Here is a 20,524-nt window from a genome sequence, read left to right on the forward strand (position 1 = left end):
TTTCTCCTTTCTCATTGAGGCTCTGGTCTTCCCAAACCCAAGGACAAGCTTCTTCCTACTGGCCCAGCATGAATGCAGGCCCTTAAAAAAGGTGGAATAGCACAGGTGTGCTGGCAGCTAAATAATGAGCAGCATATGCTAGGGGTTAGATTTCAGAGTCCAAGGCCTCTCTGAGCCAGGAAAAGCCTTGGCAGACAGTGAGAACTGGAGATGCTCCTTTAAGAACCATCTCCTTGTCTAATGGTATACTGAGCGGTTCATTCTCAAATCTATCATCTAGGGTTACTTCTAACAAAAGCGGGACAAACCCCACTCTGTCTGTAGCAGGCAGCTGTTCGTGCAGGGCTGGCTGCACCCTTTCATGCTCTCTAGAAAGCAGATGCATTTGAGTGCTACCACCAGAGTTCCAAGGTCCTCCAATTAGCAGCTGGAGTTCTGCAAAATATATTCGATAAAGTAGCTGTGCTGGTTGGTTCTGTTCTGCATGCGTCCCATAATTCTAACCACAAACAGCTCTGCAGGCAGGCCTTTCAGACAATCTTCCTTTAATACAAAGTCAATATATCTACATACACAGTGGTCTGAAAACCACTTACTGATTCAGTTTGAAATAACAGTGTGAAAGCAACAGCACTTTGCTCTCATACAAAGAAAAAACTTATCCAACCCCCCCCCAAAACTCTCCCAATAAGATTTTGCTGCAACATACTTAGAAATTTGGGAAACTTTCACACAAGTAGGAAGTAAAATCTCAAAGAAGCCTTTTTCCCCCCCTTTCAAGACAGGACAGAGGTTGATTTGGGGGGGAGGGTAGCAGTTTGGTTGCATTTAGTTCATCCCATGTGGCCATGTTTACCTCTCTAGAAAATAATTAAAAAATAATAATCAAGGGAGAGCAGTTCTTGGGGCAGTGTTTTTCTCCTCAGTGTACTTTGGCAACACAATTCCTTTTCATGTACAACTGCTGGAGTATTTGACACATGGTCCCCTGCATGAAGAGCCTTGGGCTGTTATTACAATACCCATTATTATTCTGTTGATGTGATGTTTAAAAACTGTACACACATGTGTCTGTGGGCTCGTGCCTGCCGTGGCTCTGAAATTCCTCTCTCTATTTCAGTCATAAGACCCTGGTAGTATTTAATCTCCCAATTCACTACTGACCCTGGGAAGAGCAGGCAACGTAGCCATAGGAGGAGGGGGAGTGAGTTGGGACTACAACCCCCCCTAAGCCAGCCTGCTAACCTCACGCCCTTCCAGAGACAGGTCTGAGATTTAAAATAAAGAGACATTTTGTTCTTACATGAGCAAGTTAAACCTTTTAAATGGTAGAAAAGCAATATGTAGAAGTAGCAATTTGCACTGCATCTTTATATATCACAGCCATTACACGGAACATTTCTACAGTGAAAAAATAGACTGTCTTTGAACATAATATGAACAAATAAGCAAATTTTTCTTTTAAACTCATTGACGGATATTCTTTGTTTTTTTAAAAAAGGAAAAAATACACTATTTAAAAAAAAGGTAATGTCACTTGTTACAGTTACATCGATACTTTAAAGAAAGCCACTGACTGCATCTTGCTTGATCTTTCCAAATTATTATACAGCGAGGGCATGTTCACAGCTGTGCCTATGAACTTGGGGTGACAAGGACCGTCTCTGAGATCTGTTGTATTGGAGGTGGTGTGTTGGCAGCAAGAAGCAATAGCTTCTTGGGAATGAATCTCTTTAGAATCAACCCTGTAAGGGCTCTGTTCAAAAATGCCCCCCTCCAGGGGAACAGCAGCTGTCTGCAGAAGGAGGGGGTGGTTTAATATGGAAAGTCCTATTTCTGTACAGCTCAGTCTCCTACCACGTCTCATTCAAAGCAGCGCCCGTGTGTTTGTGTCTGGATGAGCTGAAAAGGGGAGAAGAGAACCAACAGTCATTGTACCCAGCCAGGGAAGAGCCTGTCTCTACCTGGAAGCCCACAGGCAGGGGACCCCTAGAGCACAGCCCCTTTTCCCCTTTAAATAGCCTAAAAAAATAAATGTGGGGATTAGGAGGAATGTTCCAAGTATGCAAAAGATTGGGGGGTGTGGAGCAGAGGCATTGAGGGAATGGTGTTGGCAAGGGGCTGATAAGCCCTGAATCAGCCCAATGATGAGACCGAGGTTTATTAAAACTCCAGCTAGAAGTATTCCTGACCTTAATTTTGTTTCAGTATTGAGATTTATTTATTTTTACACAGCACCTTCAACTCTGCAAGTGACTTCCTTTAAAGACTGCCAACTAGATTAGTAAATAAACTGAACTCTAATGATGTAACCAAAGCTGGTGTCCTGCTCTTCTCCAGCCCTCTCTGCTCCCTTCAGTGGTAACATTTCACAAGGGGTGTGTTTAACTTTTGGATCCGTTCGATGATGTCCACACATTTCCATATGCCCTACACAGCGAACACCACTTGAGGTAACAGGAGCAGTTCACCACTTAAAATCATCCTTCAGCACCCTGCTGAGCTGCCTCTTCACGTTCCAGGTTACAACATGGAGTTCCTGAAGGGGTGTTCCTTTCAAATCCTTCCCCCACTGCATGGTCCAAATGAAAAGGTACTTCTTCGGAGTCAGTTTTGTAAGTTCAAGCACTCCTCCGGGGTCAGAAGAGGCCTTCCAGGACTTAAGTGGTTGGTAGAGTCTGCAAGACGAATGGCTTTTTATGTTGCATAGTGATCAAAACTTCCCAGATACTCCAGAGCTGCCTGGTAACAGAACTGATACTCATCCTGGATGTGGTCAAGAGGAGACAATCAACAGGTTAGTGGTTGTGGAATGTCTGTTGCAAACCCCTACCCAGACATTCCAATTAACCCCTTCACAGCTTGCTAAGTCAGCTTTTATGCTACTGGGGGGGAGGGACACTGGGTATACTGGAAATGAAGAAACTTTCTCAGAAAGCCACAGAGCTGAGTAAACACTTCTATGGATCATAGAGATCCGCAGGATGATAAATGCACTCATAAGCGTAGCCATGGTTGTCACAATTTTACATCCATGGTTAACTGACAGCCAGGCTGAGGTCAGAATCTGCTAGTGCCCTGGTTCGCAGAGCTCTTCCAGGTGGTCCATCAGCTCATCGAGAGATTTGCCTAGTTTTACAACAGGCTACATAAAAAGCACTAGCGAAGTCAGTACAATCAAAAATTTCATACAGACAATGACTTGTTTATACTGCCCTATGTACTATACATGGAAATGTAAAATAAATCAAGTGGAATATGAATATTGTACTTACAATTACATATTGTGCTGACACTTTTGTATTTTTACCATTATAGAAAAATTGCTTAAGTGAGGTGAAACTTGGGCTATGCAAGACAAATCAGACGTCTGGAAAGGTTGAGAACCATTGAGTTAGTGGACAGAGTATGGGGTTGGGAGTCAGACAACAGCTGCCCTTGAAGAGAGCATGTATCAATGTGCATTTACCACTGTACCTTATACTTCTGCTACATGACACAGCAGTTCAGCCTATGCCCCAATGGCCCAGATCCTCAAAGGCACTTTAGGTTCCTAATATCCATTTATTTCAATTGAAATTAGCCTTGAGGATCATGTCCCTTGTTTTTAAGGAGTTCAAGTTTCCTGTTAGCATGGTGGTTAGAAAGGCAAAAGCTCTTTCATACTTCTAGGTATGAAAGAGATTAACAGTAACAGGAAAGAGGCAATTCAGTGTTTTTCTGCTCTCTCTTCCATTCACAAACACCCACACGTGTTAGTTAATCGCTACAATGTTCTTTACCTCCGTCTGCACCATCGCTGGTCGTTGTGTTCGCAGCATCTTAACTGTCTGGAAAATATCTACAACACCCTCATAACGCATTCTCTCCAGGACGATACTCAGTGTGATGAACACCCCAGTTCTGCCCACTCCGGCGCTACAGACGCGAGAGAAGAAACAACACTGTTATACGCCTGTGTGTATTTTAGTAAGGAAGCAGCAGGCAGTGTAGCAGTTAAACAAAGCCTTCAGCCTTTTCATGTTCTGATCTTTCTTAAAGCAATAAATTGGCATCCATGTCCAATGAACATAACTAAATCAGAGGCAGAAGTCCCCTGCCTATCAATCCTTGTTTGTCCAGTGTCAGATTCCCCCCCCAATGTCCTCTCCCAGCAATGGAAATACTAAAACCACCAGAGTCACTGATCCACAAATGTCAAAAGCTCCAGCCATAGATAAATATTCAATTTGGAAATATTTTCTAATGGCAATAAAAATAAACTTGAAAAAACATCCTCCATGATTCGGAAGCAACATTAGATCCTTGTGAACTTTGTTCATTAAATCAGATGATGAGGTAATGCCCTCTATTATCTGCTTCAGCCAGTCAGGAATAGGTCTTGATCCAGTGTAGCATCTGGCTTAGCAAATGGTGGTGTAGTTTTTTTATCTGGATTTGTTGGGGGAGCAAAAGGAGGCCCTCCACTCAACAGGACGGCATTTCTCTGTTTGTACGTAACGCAGTAACATTAATTCTGTTTTGTCTAGGAGAAGGAGGAGAGAGTGACCCACAAAGACCTAGTGGAGGGGAATGGAGGAATACACAGGCCCCCCCCCGGTGTGTCCAAGGAGCTGGGCTTACAGAAATGACAAAATACTAGGTCACATGCTCTGTTAGGGAATTTGCGCTGAGGCACAGATGGCCACGCTTTTCTACTCCCTGTTGAAGGATGTTTTTACATGCTCATTTGCCTACCTGCAGTGGACAGAAATTGGCCCATCCTGACCGAACTGTTCCTTTGTCTTATGCACCTGTCCAATGAAATCGATAAAACCCTCTCCTGATTTTGGCACACCTTGTTCGGGCCAGTCAGTGAACTGGAACTGACGAACGGTTCGGGACTGACCATCCTGGGGAAGAGCAACAGAAAAAACAAAAGTTGCAGTTAAAACACGTGGTATATTCATGCCGGTAATAATACTAATGCCAAATCTCCCAGCTGCCCCGTTAGCGAAGGAGGGGAATGGAACATTGAAGCACACTGAACAGGGGTCAGATATCGCCAAGCTGACATGTTTTGTGGGAAGGGATCCCTTTTTGTCCAGTGTTGACGAAGGAGTGAAGTGGACTTTGTTTAGACTTTTATATTAAAGGGCTCAAAACGATCTGATCAAACAATTTTTCTAAATAAATAAATGTGGGTTTAGTGGGGAATGTCAAAATGTGTGGTTTTGTACCAGTTCAGGATGAAAGGAAATTTCAGAAGTTTCCTGGAATGGAAATTCTGAGTTTTGACCAGCTCTGGAAAGCAGAGCAGGAAAGACGCTACCTTAAGACTGCAGTAGAGTCTGCTGCCCGGGAAAGACTGAGGCTCAGTTCCTGTATGTGCCAGGAGCTAAAAGGGCACATACTAGTATAAAACTGCAACTGGGAAGCTAGTTCCAAGCCCTGCCTTTCACAAACCCAGGAGCCTCCAGCAGCAGAGTCAAAGCAGCACAACCCCATCTGTTCAAACCTAGGACAGGTCCCCCATTCATTTCAAGACCCGGCTCAAAATTTCTCTCCCTTCTTTTAAAATCCCATCCCAACACTTGTGCACCTCCTTTCCTTGCTTCTTCTTCCCCTCTCTGTCCCTTCATGCAGCCTCACCAGTCCTTTCTGCAACAGCATTTGTGTACCACACTCTGCCCTCAGCAGCTCCCCAGCTCTCTTAACCAAAAGCATCTCATCTTAATGGCTCTCCTGTTGGATGCTAAGGGTGTTGCTGCTGTAAAAGCCTGTTGGCATTCAGTGTGTATGAAAGACACGACAGAGAGTACAGCTTTCGCTATCAGCGAGGTCACCCAACCACCTCATTCACTTGTGATTAATGAAACCAACTGGAAGGTACTTCATCCCCAAGTACTGCAGTCCACATCCATGCGCCTGTCCAGAGGAGTCTAGTTCCTGATCATTCCCCACAGTGCCTCAGAGAGACCAAAGATAGCAACATGTGCTTTGCGCATTTTGTCAAAACACCTCCCTGGCCTCAGCAACTTATCTACAAATCTGTTGAAGCATCCAAACGGGCACTGCTGAAGTTGTTGCTCCAAAGTCTTCCTAGAATTTAATAATTCAGAAAAGAATTCAAAGAAATGACCCAATGTGAGCTAACATGTTGGTGGAGTCAGAGGTTTAGGAGAAGCTTTGTGAACAGCTGTATAATAGACCAATGCTGAGCTCCAGAAGACAGGAGCTAGAGAAAGACAGCCAATTTCAACAGCTTCTGAAAACCTCTCTGTTCATTTAACAGTTCTGACCTCGCAGCAGGGGAATGGAACCCCAATGGCCTGTTTTCCAATCTCCATTTCTGCCAGATAGGAAATCCAGAGCTAGGACTGTTCTCTGGATAGTCCCTGTTTGCGGACTCCAAGCGAGAACTGTATGGTCAAGGCATGAACATAGAATTCACACTTCCAAGCCCAGAAAGGAGAGAAGACTGAGCACTCACCCTGGCATCAGTAACCTTGAATTCTCGCAGGATATACTGAGGCATGTTGTATTCAGCCATGGGATCCACCACAAAGTACTGGTACCGGGCGGATCGCTCAGCAGGCCAATACTGATGGCACTTTTCCTGCCGAGGGAGAAAAGACACCAGTTTAGGACAACGCAGCTAACCCCTTACGCTGCTGTAGGGCTTTGAACTGTGTTGCCCTCCCAGCCCTCAACCACCCTTTCGATGGGTCCATGCTTACCCGACCCATCTCTCGCAGCTTGGTCAACATCACCACAATGGTGGAGTTGTTCTCCCAGAGCATCCGCCAGAAATCCTCGGTGGTCTCTGCCAGCGGCCCTTGAGTGGCAATGTAGGCTTTCTGTTGTCTGAAAGAAAGCACAAACCCCACACACAAGGTGACGAGTTATTAGCCCAGGGTCTGGGGTGATGGCCTTAGCAACTGGGGGGACAGCTTGAGAACTGTCACAAGGGTCCGGATATTTGGAAGGCCTTATGAACTAGATGGGAATGCAGCTCTTTGGAGATGCCCAGGCTTGGGATAGGGGTCCGTGACTCAAAGGCCTTGGGCTGGGATTTCCCTAATGACTGTGACTATGGGCTAAATCCTGACTAGTCATGCAAGAGGAGGTTGCAGCATGACACTTGCCACCCTCCCATGCACATGTGTGCAGGACCCGAGGGCAGTCTGCTGCTTGGGCTATCCGAGCAAAAGCGGGGAGGGCCAGTGGCCACATGCGGCAGCACATTGCCTGGTCTGTGTGCCCAGAGGCATGAAGGAGGGAGAGCCCTCGCTGCATCCAGTGCTGCTCAGTGCCCTCCCTCCTCTGCATTCAGCCTCTGGCAGGCCTGCATAGGCAGAAGGTCTCAGAGCATTGCCGCGTGGGTCCTACTACAGCTTTGCTCGCTGGCTCCAAAACACTGATTGTTTCCCAACATCCCAACAGCTAAAGAGAGGCTGAGACAGGAATGATCTGTTCCATAAACATTCCCCATAGTGAAATCCATCCAGCCAAGATACTCTGAGTCTAACACGGCAGCTGGATGTTGTTGTTTTTTAAAAAATGAGAGAAAATGTTCTGACCATTAACAGCTGAGGTTATACTCTGGGGAAAAGGTAATCCAACCCCGTATTTCAAGCTGTGAACTGATCACAAACATAGTGTCAGGAAGGAATCTGCCCCGTAAAATGTTCAGCATTGCACAAGAGGCAGAGTGTGGGTGGATGGGATTCAAGTCCCTTGAAGCATCAGGTGTGGATTAGAACAGACCAGCGACGGATCAATGTTCTGACCCAGGCTGGCAAATCAATCCATTCAGCCTTCCTTCCCCTTTTCTGTCACTACCTCTTTAAACTGTACTTCTCTGAGCACCTTGCAAAAAAGGGAAATCAGCTTGTATTACTCTCTGTTAAAACAGCAGGCTGCAACGTGTTGCCGTTTACCTGTATCCATCGATAAAACTGGCATTGATATAGTCTGACCCCTCCACTCCCCTGATGGGCTGAAGACAGACGCGGGTGGTCTCGTATGGCATGATGTTGACAAGGCGATTCTTGAATTTGTTGCATGGGAGGTTGGCGCTTATGAACCTGGAAGTGTGGGCTTTAGAGTTGGCAAGTCGCTGAAGGAAAAAAACACACACACGTGTTCTAACAGGTGTTATTTCAGCTCCCGGAAAAGGGTGAAAATTGCTCAGATGCCTGGGACAAACTGGCTTATTTAGGTGGGCAGGACAAAAGTTTCCATTGGCCTGGGTCTGATCTTAGACAAATGGTTCAGCAGCATCTTCACGCCAACCCACTGAGGCAGCCCCAAGGCAGGTGAATTTCTTTCCGCCTCCAAGTTCCCCTGCGTGGTTCTGGCTTTCATTTATTTACTGGGGGGGGTGCAACTCCAGAAGCCGAGTGCCAGAAATGTCAGGGCCTTCCCCATTGCAAAGCCTTGTTGTGATTTGTTGACTGCGTTTCACATTGGAAATACAGCATTAAAATCAAATGTGAGCCGGGGAGGAAATTCAACCTGGATTTCAGAGAGCTGGACTAAAGTCTTGCCCCAACAGCTGGTCTTTCCCCTGGGAGCCACTGCAGCAGCCCCGGAGTCAGAAATGTAATTACTTCTTTAATGTAGAAACACAAAAACATTCCTCCCCCCCTCAAAAGGGCCAGTCATCTGTCATCCTTGGAGCCTAAGCTGCAGAAAGCTCCTGTCAGAAGCACAGACCTTCCCTTCCCGCCTTGCCTTTACTCTCCAATGGGAGACGGTTATTACGATTAAGTTCCTTAGGTGCCAGGGTTTTTGGTGTAAGTGCCCATTATCGTCCTGCTTAAAAGAGCAACTTCAGGTACACGTCAGGCTGCTGTCTGGACTCTGCCCTCCCTGGAACCCCCATGTTAGAGCGGTGTTCTAATGCTTGGTGATAGTCTATGCTGCAGATTGCCTCAGGGAAGTGACTACAACATGGTTCTCAAAAACATCCCCATCACACTGAACGTGGCAGAACCCTGCTGCACGATGTGAACACTGATCCCAGTGCTGACGGGGCCCATGGCATTGCCCGGCTGTCTCCTGCATGGCCCAGTTCAGATGGAAGCCCAACAGCACCTTTCCTGTCTCCGTTCTCCACCCCCCGCTGCATGCCTAGACCTCAGTGTTCTGCCATTACCTTGAACTCCAGCTCCATGCCTGTCACGTGCTCGCCCACCTCTATCTGCGCCAGTTTCTGAATGTAAGTGTAGAGATTCCTGGCTGGGACCTCTGTGTTACCGCAAGCAACGGCCTCCAACAAGGCATCGTGTATAAAGCTGTACTGGTCTTCTGTCTGGACCATGTAGTTCCGCTGTGACCTCATGAGGGTGACGTGCCCATAAATGTCCACTGTCTTCTCATGCTTTATCCTCTCCAGCATGGCATCAATCACGATGAAACAGCCTGTCCGTCCAACTCCCGCGCTGGAAGGAGAGGTGGGAAAGTAAGCAACATAATCCAAACCCCAGTGCCGCCTTTCTCTTGAGAAATTTACCTTGATGGCCGTTCCTTAGTGGGAGTGGGCGATCGTGAGCAGATGTAGACAATGAATGACAACGGGGAGGTATGTGAAGAGCATGAAAGAGAAGTAGGAAGCAATAGAGACCTTGTAAATATAGATACAGACAAAGAATATAGGGTGGATGAATTACTGGCAGACTTAGAACATAGATCAGCAGGGCTAGATATTTCGTGCATTCTGTTGTGTTAAGGGAACTTGCTGAATGACTGGCCACACAACTCCTGTTCATGTCAATGGGAGTTGGGTGATATTTTAAAAGCTAGTTAGAGGATTTAGCCATATGTGGAGAATTTAGTGTTTTTTAGTCTCAGGGTTCTGTCCTACAGCTACAGCAGCTGAGCATGCAGCATCCAACAATTTGGGGGTGTAACGGTGATGGGGGAAAAAAGTAAAAGGTGTCACTGGTTTCCAGAAAAAGGACTGGCACTTATCCGCTAAGTTTAATTGCAACTCTGGTACATTAACTGATCAGGTATTGAGAGGAAATGATTTGTTGCCATCTAGGAGAATGGAATTCTGAGCCATAAGCAGTACGGCTTTATGAATAAAAAGTAATCAAGTCTGCCTGGCCTGATTTGTTGACAGTTACAAAATGAATGGATGAATAGAAGCACTGGAGATGTAATATCCTGATTTTAGTAAAGCATGAGACAAAGATGCACAAAACCGTACTCAGAATTGTTTCAGATTGGCTTGGAGGCAAACATTCCCATGGCTAAAAGGACTGCAAACACCAGGTCATGGTAAATCACAATGTATCGAGTTGCAGAGAGGTGCCTAGTGGGGTGCTCCAGAAACTGGTGTGAAGTGAGATTTTCTTTAGGGCTAGTCTACACTGGCAGCGCTTTAACGTGGCCTGTGTGGTCGCGGCAGAGCGCTGGGGGAGAGCGCTCCCAGCGCTCTAAAAAACCCACCTCCACAAGAGGCGTGGCTCCCAGCACGGGGAGGGCACGGTCAAGCTGGCGCTTTACAGCGCTGCAACTTGCTGCGCTCATGCGGGTGTTTTTTCACACCCCTTGAGCAAGAAAGTTGCAGCGCTGTAAATTGCCACTGAAGACAAGCTCTTAGTATCATCTTCATTAATGATCAGAGGGGCAGGGCAAACAGCAGTGTCAATAAATTCACAGATGAGGCTGATTCAGAAGGCGTTGCAAACACCAGTGAGGACAAATACACCAAGGCCCTACCTATGGACAGGTTAGAACTATGGGCAGAAAAGTAACCAAATGAGGCTCAACTTGGCAAAAACACAAGTTAATAGATCTAGTAGGAAATAATCTCATCCCCAGCTTCAACCCTGGGAGATACTGGAAAGCAGTAATGCCAAGAGTGACCTGGGGTGACAGTGGATGGCAAACTTGACACCAATTTCCAGTTGTGGCATGGCAGCATGAAACCCCAGTAAGATATTGGGCTACATACACCTAGATGTCCCATCAATGAGCAACTGGGGAACAGTAACTCCTGCAAGAACACACCTGTAACGTTACGTTTAATTCTAGGCCTCACAATAGCAAAGAATTCAGAGTAAAGCAAGCAAAATGAGAAAGGGGCTGGCAGGAAGGACGGGGGTTTACAGTTGGGTTGTGTGGAAGCTGTGGGCTGTGAAGGGGACCTAATGCTAGTCATAAATATTTGAATGGTAAGAATACACAGAGGAGAGAATTATTTGACAAAGGGCTAGAGCTAGAAGTAACAGGATGAATTTAAAAAAAGGATCTAGGTGTAAAATCTCCGGAGAAGCTTCCTGATGTTGAGTCTATCAGGCAGTGAAATAGCCTTCCACAGGAGTGGTGGAAGGCCTATTGCTTCAGTCACTTAAAAGAAGAAGAACGTCTGGCACAGGCAGGGGAGAGACACTTGATCCAGCCACTTTCCCTCTTTTTTGCAAACAAGGGAAAACGCCACCTCCCTGCGTCACCAGGGTGTTTCAAGGCCAGACCCTCAGCTACTATAAATCAATGTAGCTCTGCTGAAGTCAATGAAGTGACACCAATTTACAGCTGCTGAAGATGCAGCCTTAATCTTTATGAAGAGATTTGGGATTATCCAGTGAAAGGCCCTAGAACAGTACAGAGCGTGACCATGCTTTACAGATGCAACATACACACTGGTTTTTGTAGGCACTGGTTCTGAAACACGAAGGAGAAAGGTTAGGAAGAAAGAGAACACAAGAATTAAACCCTATTGAATAGGTGGGGAAATTCCATTAAAACAGAGAGTCTTGAAACCCAGAAAGGTGTTTCTTTGAGCTACAGGTGTGTGCTAACAGTCTGTCAATCTATGAGAGAAAGAGGTGGCCACAGCTAAGAACTGAAAAACAGAAAGGCCACTTCACCTCTTTATTGGCCCCAGCAGCAAGTTCAGCGCAATCCAGTCCACAAAAAAAATACACAGTCCCTGCCCCAGAGAGCTCCCACTCTGAAGAGATCTGCTCCGAGCCAGAGCCCAATTTAGTAAGAACTTCAGAAAGTTAGATTCTATGTCACTTGAGGGCACAAGATGAAAAGTCGTGTCTGCCAATGTGTGTGTCATTCCTAGATACTGATCAGCCTCGTTTCTTACACCTCTTCATTTGCAACATCACCATGACGGGAGATCTCCCGTCAGACACAATTATGATCATTCTTGGTAGGGGGTTCCAGGCCTGAACAAAGGGCTGGCATGATCTAAGGGCTTCAAAAGCATGTTTAATCACTCAGATCTTTAGGCAGCTTGGAAACGACTGATGCTGTAATGAATAACATGCGTCACCCTTTTACCTCAATGCACAGAAACATTTGGGGAACATCAGACTTGCATGTGAAGGCATTTATGAATCAGCAGGGCCCTGCAGGTCTAAACACTTGCAACTAGAAATAAAGGGTTTCCTCCTCCTATTCAAAGGCGGTCCCTCTTTTCATAAAAAAAAAAACTCATGGATCTTCATTAATTAGACTGCATAACACCTGAACCAAGCAGGTTGCTAGAGCTTTGGCAAGAAGGGAGCAGTCGATCAGGGATCTGGTCACGGTAAGTCGCCCACTGATGGCCCTTTTTATTCATTTTCCGAGAGGCACATGATAATTGTCATCTTCGGGGTTAGTGATAAGTTGCCCAGTTACAAAGACTGTTTAAACTGTATCCTCCAGGAGAGGCAGGATTAGAGTCCCCAATTGCCTGTAAAATTCAGATGTTACTTTCCCCAGCACTGAGTGACCTGCAGGCCCCTCCAAATTTCTCCTGAGGGAGGAGGGAGATTTGTCTGAGCTGAGTCTGCAAGTGTTCCTCATTGGATGGTAAACTGAATTAGGGAATGCTACCTGCCCAGGGGGACTTCACTGCTCTGCTCTCAGAAAGCCTACGGCTCTCAAAGCTCTTTCAAGATGCTGTTAGCTCTCTCCGTTGGACAACTCTGCCTCTCGCCCTCCACATGGTGATGCTGCTTCCTAAGCCCCATTTCATCTTTCGTCCGTCCCCACCGTGACCGAAACGAGCTGCAAGCTCCTCAAAGGCCACACATTACTGGATAGCACTCTGGCAATGAGGCCTTATCAAAGATGCCAACTAAACCATGCCAACTCCAGCCCCACTCAGTTCAGGAAATGCTGCTCTGAATAGAAACCAAACAGGGAAATCCTCCTCACGCTGCACAGAAGCCTGAGAAGAGACAGCTCCTGCATGCTGGAAGCTGTGATAGGAAGGTGTTTGAATGCCCCACTGAAAAGGGGATTCGCTTGGCAAGGTTGTTTCCCCCCATCCAACAGGGGCTCCATGTAGGGGGAGGCTGTGGTTCTGGTAATAAACGGGTCAGTACCTGCAGTGCACTATGATCGGGCCAGCGTCAGGAGGGTTGCAGGTTTTGACCCTTCTCAGGAAAGCCAGGAATGGGGTGGGGTACTCAGGGACTCCATGGTCGGGCCATGCTGTGAACTGGAATTGGCGCACCTCTCTCTTCTCACTGGAGCCATTCTGCGGAGTGGCAGAGGAATCAAGAGTAACGTGTGAGTGAGCAATGGCCATGAAACACACATGGCAAGTTACAGAACGTAGGAATGGGACAACAGAGAGAGACGTGGCATCAGAGAGAAATGTCACCTTGTGAAGGGAGAATGTCCGAACACAGAACGTGGCCAATTCAATAGTGTCTAGTAAGGTCACTTGGATCATCCCATAGGTCTCCGTGCCCCGGCCTGGCCAGTACTGGTCACACTTGATCTAGAAAATAAAAGTCACCGATGAGTTCGGGAACATAGTCCGAAGAGCACAGTATGCAGCCTTCTTGCCAAGGAAATTAAAGATGGGCCCCTGGCAAGGGAGAGAGAAACAGTAAGAAGTATTGCTTGCTGACGCATCAGAATAGGGAGAGACCCCATAGATTCAGTTCTATGTCCTGTGTGCATCAAGTGCAGCTTCCACTCACAGAGCTGGAGCGTTGAGGCACACTGGTGGTCTGATGCCTGATTAATTGGAATGATTCTGAATGGCAGAACACTCAGAAGAATATTACATGAGATAAAAGGACTCTAACCTTGCCACTGGATCTAACATGGGGCCAGGCTCAGAGCACGTTCCCTCTTCCCTTAGAGCAGTGAAAGGATCTAAGACTTCCCAGGTGGACAGTATTTTCACAACGAATCAGTGCTTGCAGGGGGCCAGCAAGGCAGGTAGAAATCTCCTGAAGGAGCAGATGAGGGCTGCAGATCAGAGAGATTGCTGCTCCCCACCTCTCCACATGCACCTCCCTTGGGGTCTCCCCCTCCACAGCACCTCCCCAGATCATGACCAGCCTGCCATCTCGCTGAAGTTTCTCACCCGAGATTTCTCCTCAAGCTTTGTCATCATCACAACAGTAGCTGAGCGCTGCTCCCACACCATCCGCCAGAAGTCTCCGAAGGTCTCCGGCAGAGGCCCCTGGGTGGCAATGTAGGCGTTCTGCTTTCGGTAGCCATCGATGTAGTTGGCGTTAATGTAGTCACTGCCCACAATCCCTGCATTGAAGTGGCAAAGAGAGTCAGCTGATTTCACCTTATCAGGGGGCGGGGGAAGAGCTTCGCAGCAGCTTGAATTCCTTATCGGAGATAGCGGGTGAGTTCCCCAGCTGGGGTAAATCAGCAACCAAGTTACCTCAGCTGAGGATCTGGCCAAGGACATCTCCACTAGACAGCTACTTCTGGAGGCGGCGGGGAGGGGGGGTATCAAATACCAAGCCTGGCGTATCTTATTTATACTGCATTAGCACCTAGGAGCTGAAGTCATGGACCAGAGTCACGGCGCTAGGCGGTACACAAAACACAAAGACAGCCCCTGCCTAAGGGCCTACAATCTTCTGGGCCAAATACGTATCTGGTTAATGAGACGCACTGCACAGTTCATAGAAGAGTCCCACCCCAGCGGGTTGGATTGATGCCACCTACATGCTTCTACGCCATGGGTTTCTGAAGGAGTGAGTCAGGACTCCCTGGATCACCTGTGGATGAGCCCATCTCCACTGTGACTGAGTGAGGCATGGAAAACAGGGCTGGGGTGTGCAGAGGAAGTAGGTGGCTTGGAAATTACAGACAGTGACTTGCTGTAAAGCATGAGCTGTGATTTTGGGGGTGTTTTTTTGTTCACACCAATTTATAGCTGCCTGCCTGAGTCTTTGGCGAAGCGTTTTTAGGTGGGTGGTGAAAAGCAGGATGCACCGCGGGAAGAGAGCCGCACTCTACTTAAAATGGACCATGCCACGTGTCTGTCTTACGGGTCAGAGTTAGAGATCCACTTGTGATTGGCAAAGAGGACTACCGCTGTGTGGAGATTTGTCCTATAACTCCTTATACACAGCTGCTGGCAGTATCGGCAGGTTTTTGTTATCCTAAGATTTCCCAGGGTAGGGAAATGTTGAACTCAAGTTTGGGGTGGGGGGGTGGGAAATGGGTTTCTCGTCCTCTTTTCCGCTGCTGCCAACAGGGTTAGCCTGGTCTATGTGCGATGTTAAACCCACTCAGAATTGCCTGCCAGTCTTCAAAGGCAGTGGGTAATTTCAGCTGCCTGGGGAAACAGGCTTTGATTGAATTTCTGGAGGCCTCCCTCCTCCAAAATTTAAAAATTCAAAGTGGAAGAGCAGTTGTGTAGCAGCAGCAGGAGCGTCAACAAAGGCTGAGCTTCTGGAATTAATCTCCTCCGCTGCCCCCTTGGGCCAGCTGTGTCATTTGAAATGGTGGCAGGGAGCTGGGGTGATGTTTTGCCGTGTAACAGGCCTCGTTACAGAGAAGTCATTGAACGAAAACTGCCCCCTCCTCTTCACTGGGCACAGCTGGCACACTGCAGACTGGACAAAAGCAGAATTTAAAGAACAACTAAAAAAAAAACAAACCAAAAACCAAACCAAAACAAACCCAACCCCAGGCTGCTGGGAGGGAACCTGCCAGCTAGTGCAGAGGAAAGGACTTTGGCTTCAGTAAGTCTCTGTGCAGATCATTCTTCAAGTGGGGTTGCAAATCTGCTCCTGTCTGCCTTGCCCGTTCGTCCTCTGTTCTACCGCCCCTCCTGAGTTAAGGGCATGAAAATGGCTGGATGATGGGTGCATGAGACAGGAAGAAACGACTGCTGACTGGGAACTGGTGGAACAAAACATGCCTCTTCTCCCAGTGCTTCTGGGTACTGCCCAGCGTGACACAGCTGCAGGCTGATTTCTAGGCACAGCCTAACCCAGAGCTGTCTGGGGGGAGTGGAAGAAGGAGAACAACACTCAAGCACAGAGCTTAACGTTCTCCAGCCGCTCACTGGACGGCCTTGCTGGGGATGTGCAGCGTCTGGGTTACTAGGGGAAGCACACGACTGGAAACAGTTACCATCCGGTGGCTCTTCAGTGCCTGTGTAAGATAACTTGGGACCTAGTCCCGTTTGTAGCAGGCACAACCTCACACCACTTCGTTGGCAGAGGTGCCAAGCACCGACGGAGCCATGAAGACAGAACCCCCCATCTTGCCAGGGTTGCAGCATGTTGGCTGAGCAGGAGAGAAGCTTGCCCCACCACTGCCGGTGCTGTATCTGTTCTGGAGATAGACAGAAGCGTCTAGACCCGTGGTACTCAATCCGTGGCCCAAAGGCTGCTGGGCCCGCGGGTGCGGGCTGCCCCATCACCTGGTGTGGCGGGGTCCGGGAGCCCCGCTGCCTAGCGGGGTCCAGGCAGGGACTGCCCCACAGCCCCGCACCTGGGGTCCACTCCTGGCCCCACTCTGTGGGTGGACTGGGGCGTTGGGCATAGGGGTCTGTAGGGTGATGGAGGGGGTTCTCAACTTGCAGCCCAGGTAACACACCGTGGGCTGTATACTGGCCCACAATGATAAACAGGTTGGTCTAGACCATAGGGCTGTCAAGACAGCACCTTTTAGCAGTTTGAACACTAAACGTAACTAGAGACTGCACTTGTGCTGGCATCAGACGCTCCCTGGGCTTTGGGCAGAGTCAGACTGTTCCCTGCTGCAAGCCAGGTGCTGGCTGAAAATATCAGGAATTCTCTCTCTCTCTCTCTCTTCCAGTGAATACGACAATGTGACTTTTGAAAGCCTAGCTCTACAATTTAAATGGCTCATGCAATATTAATTTCAGACGGAAAACAAGCTGAGACACAGTCATCTTTGTAATGAGAAATGTTAGAAATCCTCCTTCAGCAACAGCCAGGGCTGATCCAAATCGATGCTGGTTTCTTGGCAGATCTCCATTATCACGGTTCCCTCAGAAATGGAAATGCCCTCCCCTGGAATTATTTTGGAAAGGGATTGATTCTAGCCATTCACCTTATCCTTAGAATTTCTCAACTAACCTTTAACACCAGCTTGGGGGGGGGAGGGAGAGGGGGTGTCACTAGAATTTGTCCCAGGCCTGCTCTTGGTGGCTAGATGGACAATTCTTGACTGAAGAAGGCCGACCATGAACGGCACATCCCCCGGCAAGACACGAAGGTGAGAGGCTTAGAGCAGAATGTCACATCAGTGGCAGCCATCCAAGGAAGCCCCACTGCAGGGACTCTATTGGAGCACCAGCTTTTCTCTCCACAGAAGCATCTCTCCTCCTGGTTTGCAAGCTGGTGGTTGTGTTGAGAGCCAGGCGCTGCACAGGTTATTGCAAGTCTTCGGACTACCTCAGTCATATGTCCGCTCAGGGACCTGCGTAGGAAAGGGCCTGTAGGGCACGAAGCCAAGTGTTGTTGCTAATTGGCATCTTAGTGGAAAGGGTTTTTGGAGGGAGGCTTCCAGTTTTGCCTTGAATATTTGATGAGGAGCAGACCCAGCACTGCTACTGTCAAAAAGCTACTCCAAGCCTGCCACTGATTCTGAAAGCACCACCACCGCCCATCCCCAGGTTTCCTCCAACCGGTATATGGTCTGGATTCTTCCCGTTACTTGGGAGTACATGCAGCTGGGAGCTAAATCAGGCTAACCTTCAAGGAAAGGGAACACAGCTTCTAAATAAATGCTCCTTTGAAACTAAGGATGCAAGGAGTGTGACCAAGATCAGAACGTATTATCATGAGAGGACCCTGCCAGGGACCTGGTGAGAGGAGACAGAGCAGAGAGCAGTATCATGGGACTCTGTGGACCACAGCGCCCTGCGTTCCCCGGAAAAAGCCACAGGCTAGCAGTAACGCCCAGGAGTAGAGATCACCACGGTTACCTTCAATGGGCAGCAGGATGACGCGGGAATGGTCATAGGCAATCACGTTAGCGTAGCGGTTTTTGGGCTTGTTCACTTCAAGGTTTGAGTGCTCCCATGTGAATTGCTGGCCAGGGTCAATGGACTGGAAGAATCAGGAAAGAGAAAAATGTCGTCAGAAAGGAGGAGCGGTGGGGGTCAGCTCTGTGCAACCTGCCACTGCAGGTCAAGTCTGGGCTCTGCAGATCTAGCCGAAGAATGGAATGCTGCTCTCCATCCTTCGCCCCCAGGAATAGTAACTGACCCTCCCCTCACTGCTTTCAGTATCATCACGGTGACACACCGGGACTGCCCCCCATCTCCTTTTCTGTAACATGCCCCAGGGGCACTTGGAATATTTTCCATTACAATGCAAACAAAACACAAGTACAATGCAATTTGAGGCTGCACATACAGAGGCATCAAGTCAAGGAGCAGGTAGGCAAAAACACTTCCTCTCCATGCCGCTGTGGTACAACAGTGCCAAGAATGATTATTCTGGCTTTCTCTTATGGGCACCGTATTACCAAAAAACTGGGAAGAAGCTGGGACAAGAGCAACAGATATAACCGGGGGACACACCAAAGGGATGGATTTATGAGGAATAAACGGAAAAGCAAAATCTATATATTTTAGATAAGAAATTATTAAAAAGAGAGACTTAACTCTACCAGTACCTGATGGGACTGGACAAAGGGTTATAACAAAGCATAATGGAATAAAAGTAAGAGAGGGAAAAATTAAGGTAAATATCAGGGAAACACTTCCTTATCAGTGAGGGGTATTCGACCGTGGGAAGGGAAATGTCCTGTTCCAAGAGAAGTGGTGGAAGCAGCATTGTTTGGGATATTTGAAAACTGGACAGTGCATTGAAGAGCAGGGAACGTTTCTGCATGAGCAAAGTCATGGACAAGACGACCTGGGGAGGGTTTGACCCTGTAACGGCTGGCATGTGCCCATTTGGCAAGAGAAGAAATGGTGCCTCTCCCTGGTCAGACAAGGGTTAAGGAATCTGGTCCTAAGACACTGAATCAACAGCAGCTCTTTTCTGGAAGGATAAAGGGGGGAACAGTGGACTGCACTGGAGAGAAAAATCTTCTCCCTGCCTGTCCCAATGATTTATGCCAGGGTTGGTGGTTTTTTAAGTCCAGCTGTCCCAGATACGGAAATTAGGTTAATTATGTTTACCTCTAAATCCTCACCCAGAGAATTAAATAAAATTCGGGCTTAATTCCACCATCATTTTGGAGTCTCGGGGGGGCTCCAGTTGGAGCTTGGCAGTGGCACATTCCACAGTACTCCCCGCTGGTCACTTCACAGCCTGCCTGTGCCCCTCCTAGGGGGGCAGGATTTTGTGGGGACAGGCATATGTCATGCATGCGTTGTTTGGACCAGTAGCCTCTGGACCCTTGCTGCGCACCCACGGGCAATTGCAAGCTCCCTTTCCCTTCCCTTGGCACCCTAACCTCCAGGGTTACCATTCTCCTCTGGCACGGCTTAGATCTGGTGCTCTTGGCGTGTATTTTATGAGCCATGCAGCTGAGAGGTGGTGGAAAAGCTGGTACAAAACCACAAGACACGAACGTCCTCTCACTCTCTTGCTGCAGAGCATTTCTAACTAATGGGTATTTATACTGTTGTAATGTGTCTGTTTGCTCTCGATCCCTCTAATCTTGCCTCGCTTTCATTTCATTAGTGCTGTTTGTTTAGCCCTGGCTCCCCAACTAGGGAAGGTTTTGCTGGAACTAAGCCAGGGCACTTGGGAGATTGCATTATGCAAATTAGACTTTGAAATCTGTACAGAGCATATTAACGGGCTTCTGGCTTCCACGCACCCCACAAACTCTGAGATGGGGTGAAAGACCCCATAGAGCCAAAGGATCTTCCCCCCCCCACACCTCCCACGGCGGGGAGCTGTCTATAGAGCATCACCGATATGAGTCAGAAGAGCTAAGTGATAAAACTCACACCCAATCACCCCTTCCTTTCGGTTTATGAGCTGGACAGTCTAGAACTTCATCATTTGCCTAGCAACGACCAGCACGTATTATGAACAAATAATTTAATCGTCTGGTCAGTTTGCAATTTATGTAACTTCACTCCCGGAGTAAGCTGGGACAATCGATTGTGACATCTGCACTTGGTGCCGGGATTTAACTCACTAGCCAACACTGCGTGAACCTAGTTTTATGGGCAAACACACACCTCTGAAACTTGCTTTCAGTGACGTTCAAGCTACCAATTGGCTTTGGCTGACACTTGAGTGCATGGCGCCGGAGCATTTTTGCAGAGAACGGAAATGGGAGCTTCTTGGATGAGGGCGAATCAAAATGCAAACTG

At 47.9% G+C, this 20,524-nt stretch overlaps 1 protein-coding gene across 8 annotated transcripts in view; it reads right to left on the bottom strand.

The window, feature by feature from the left end:
- Nucleotides 1-528: 528 nt before the first annotated feature.
- The window catches only part of PTPRS (protein tyrosine phosphatase receptor type S), a 247,487-nt gene continuing 227,491 nt past the window's right edge, over nt 529-20,524 (bottom strand). For all 8 annotated transcript variants that reach the window (XM_073323722.1, XM_073323721.1, XM_073323720.1 and 5 more), the window contains 11 exons: nt 18,167-18,290; nt 14,321-14,496; nt 13,604-13,723; nt 13,323-13,477; nt 9,143-9,428; nt 7,923-8,101; nt 6,720-6,846; nt 6,473-6,598; nt 4,738-4,892; nt 3,783-3,918; nt 529-2,766 (listed from right to left, as the gene is read on the bottom strand). In XM_073323722.1, coding sequence (XP_073179823.1) covers nt 2,698-2,766; nt 3,783-3,918; nt 4,738-4,892; nt 6,473-6,598; nt 6,720-6,846; nt 7,923-8,101; nt 9,143-9,428; nt 13,323-13,477; nt 13,604-13,723; nt 14,321-14,496; nt 18,167-18,290 — 1,653 coding nt within the window. In that variant the 3' untranslated portion in view covers nt 529-2,697. The remainder of the gene's footprint in view (nt 2,767-3,782; nt 3,919-4,737; nt 4,893-6,472; nt 6,599-6,719; nt 6,847-7,922; nt 8,102-9,142; nt 9,429-13,322; nt 13,478-13,603; nt 13,724-14,320; nt 14,497-18,166; nt 18,291-20,524) is intronic.

Source organism: Lepidochelys kempii, chromosome 25, assembly GCF_965140265.1.
Source record: "Lepidochelys kempii isolate rLepKem1 chromosome 25, rLepKem1.hap2, whole genome shotgun sequence".
Lineage (NCBI taxonomy): Eukaryota > Metazoa > Chordata > Testudines > Cheloniidae > Lepidochelys > Lepidochelys kempii.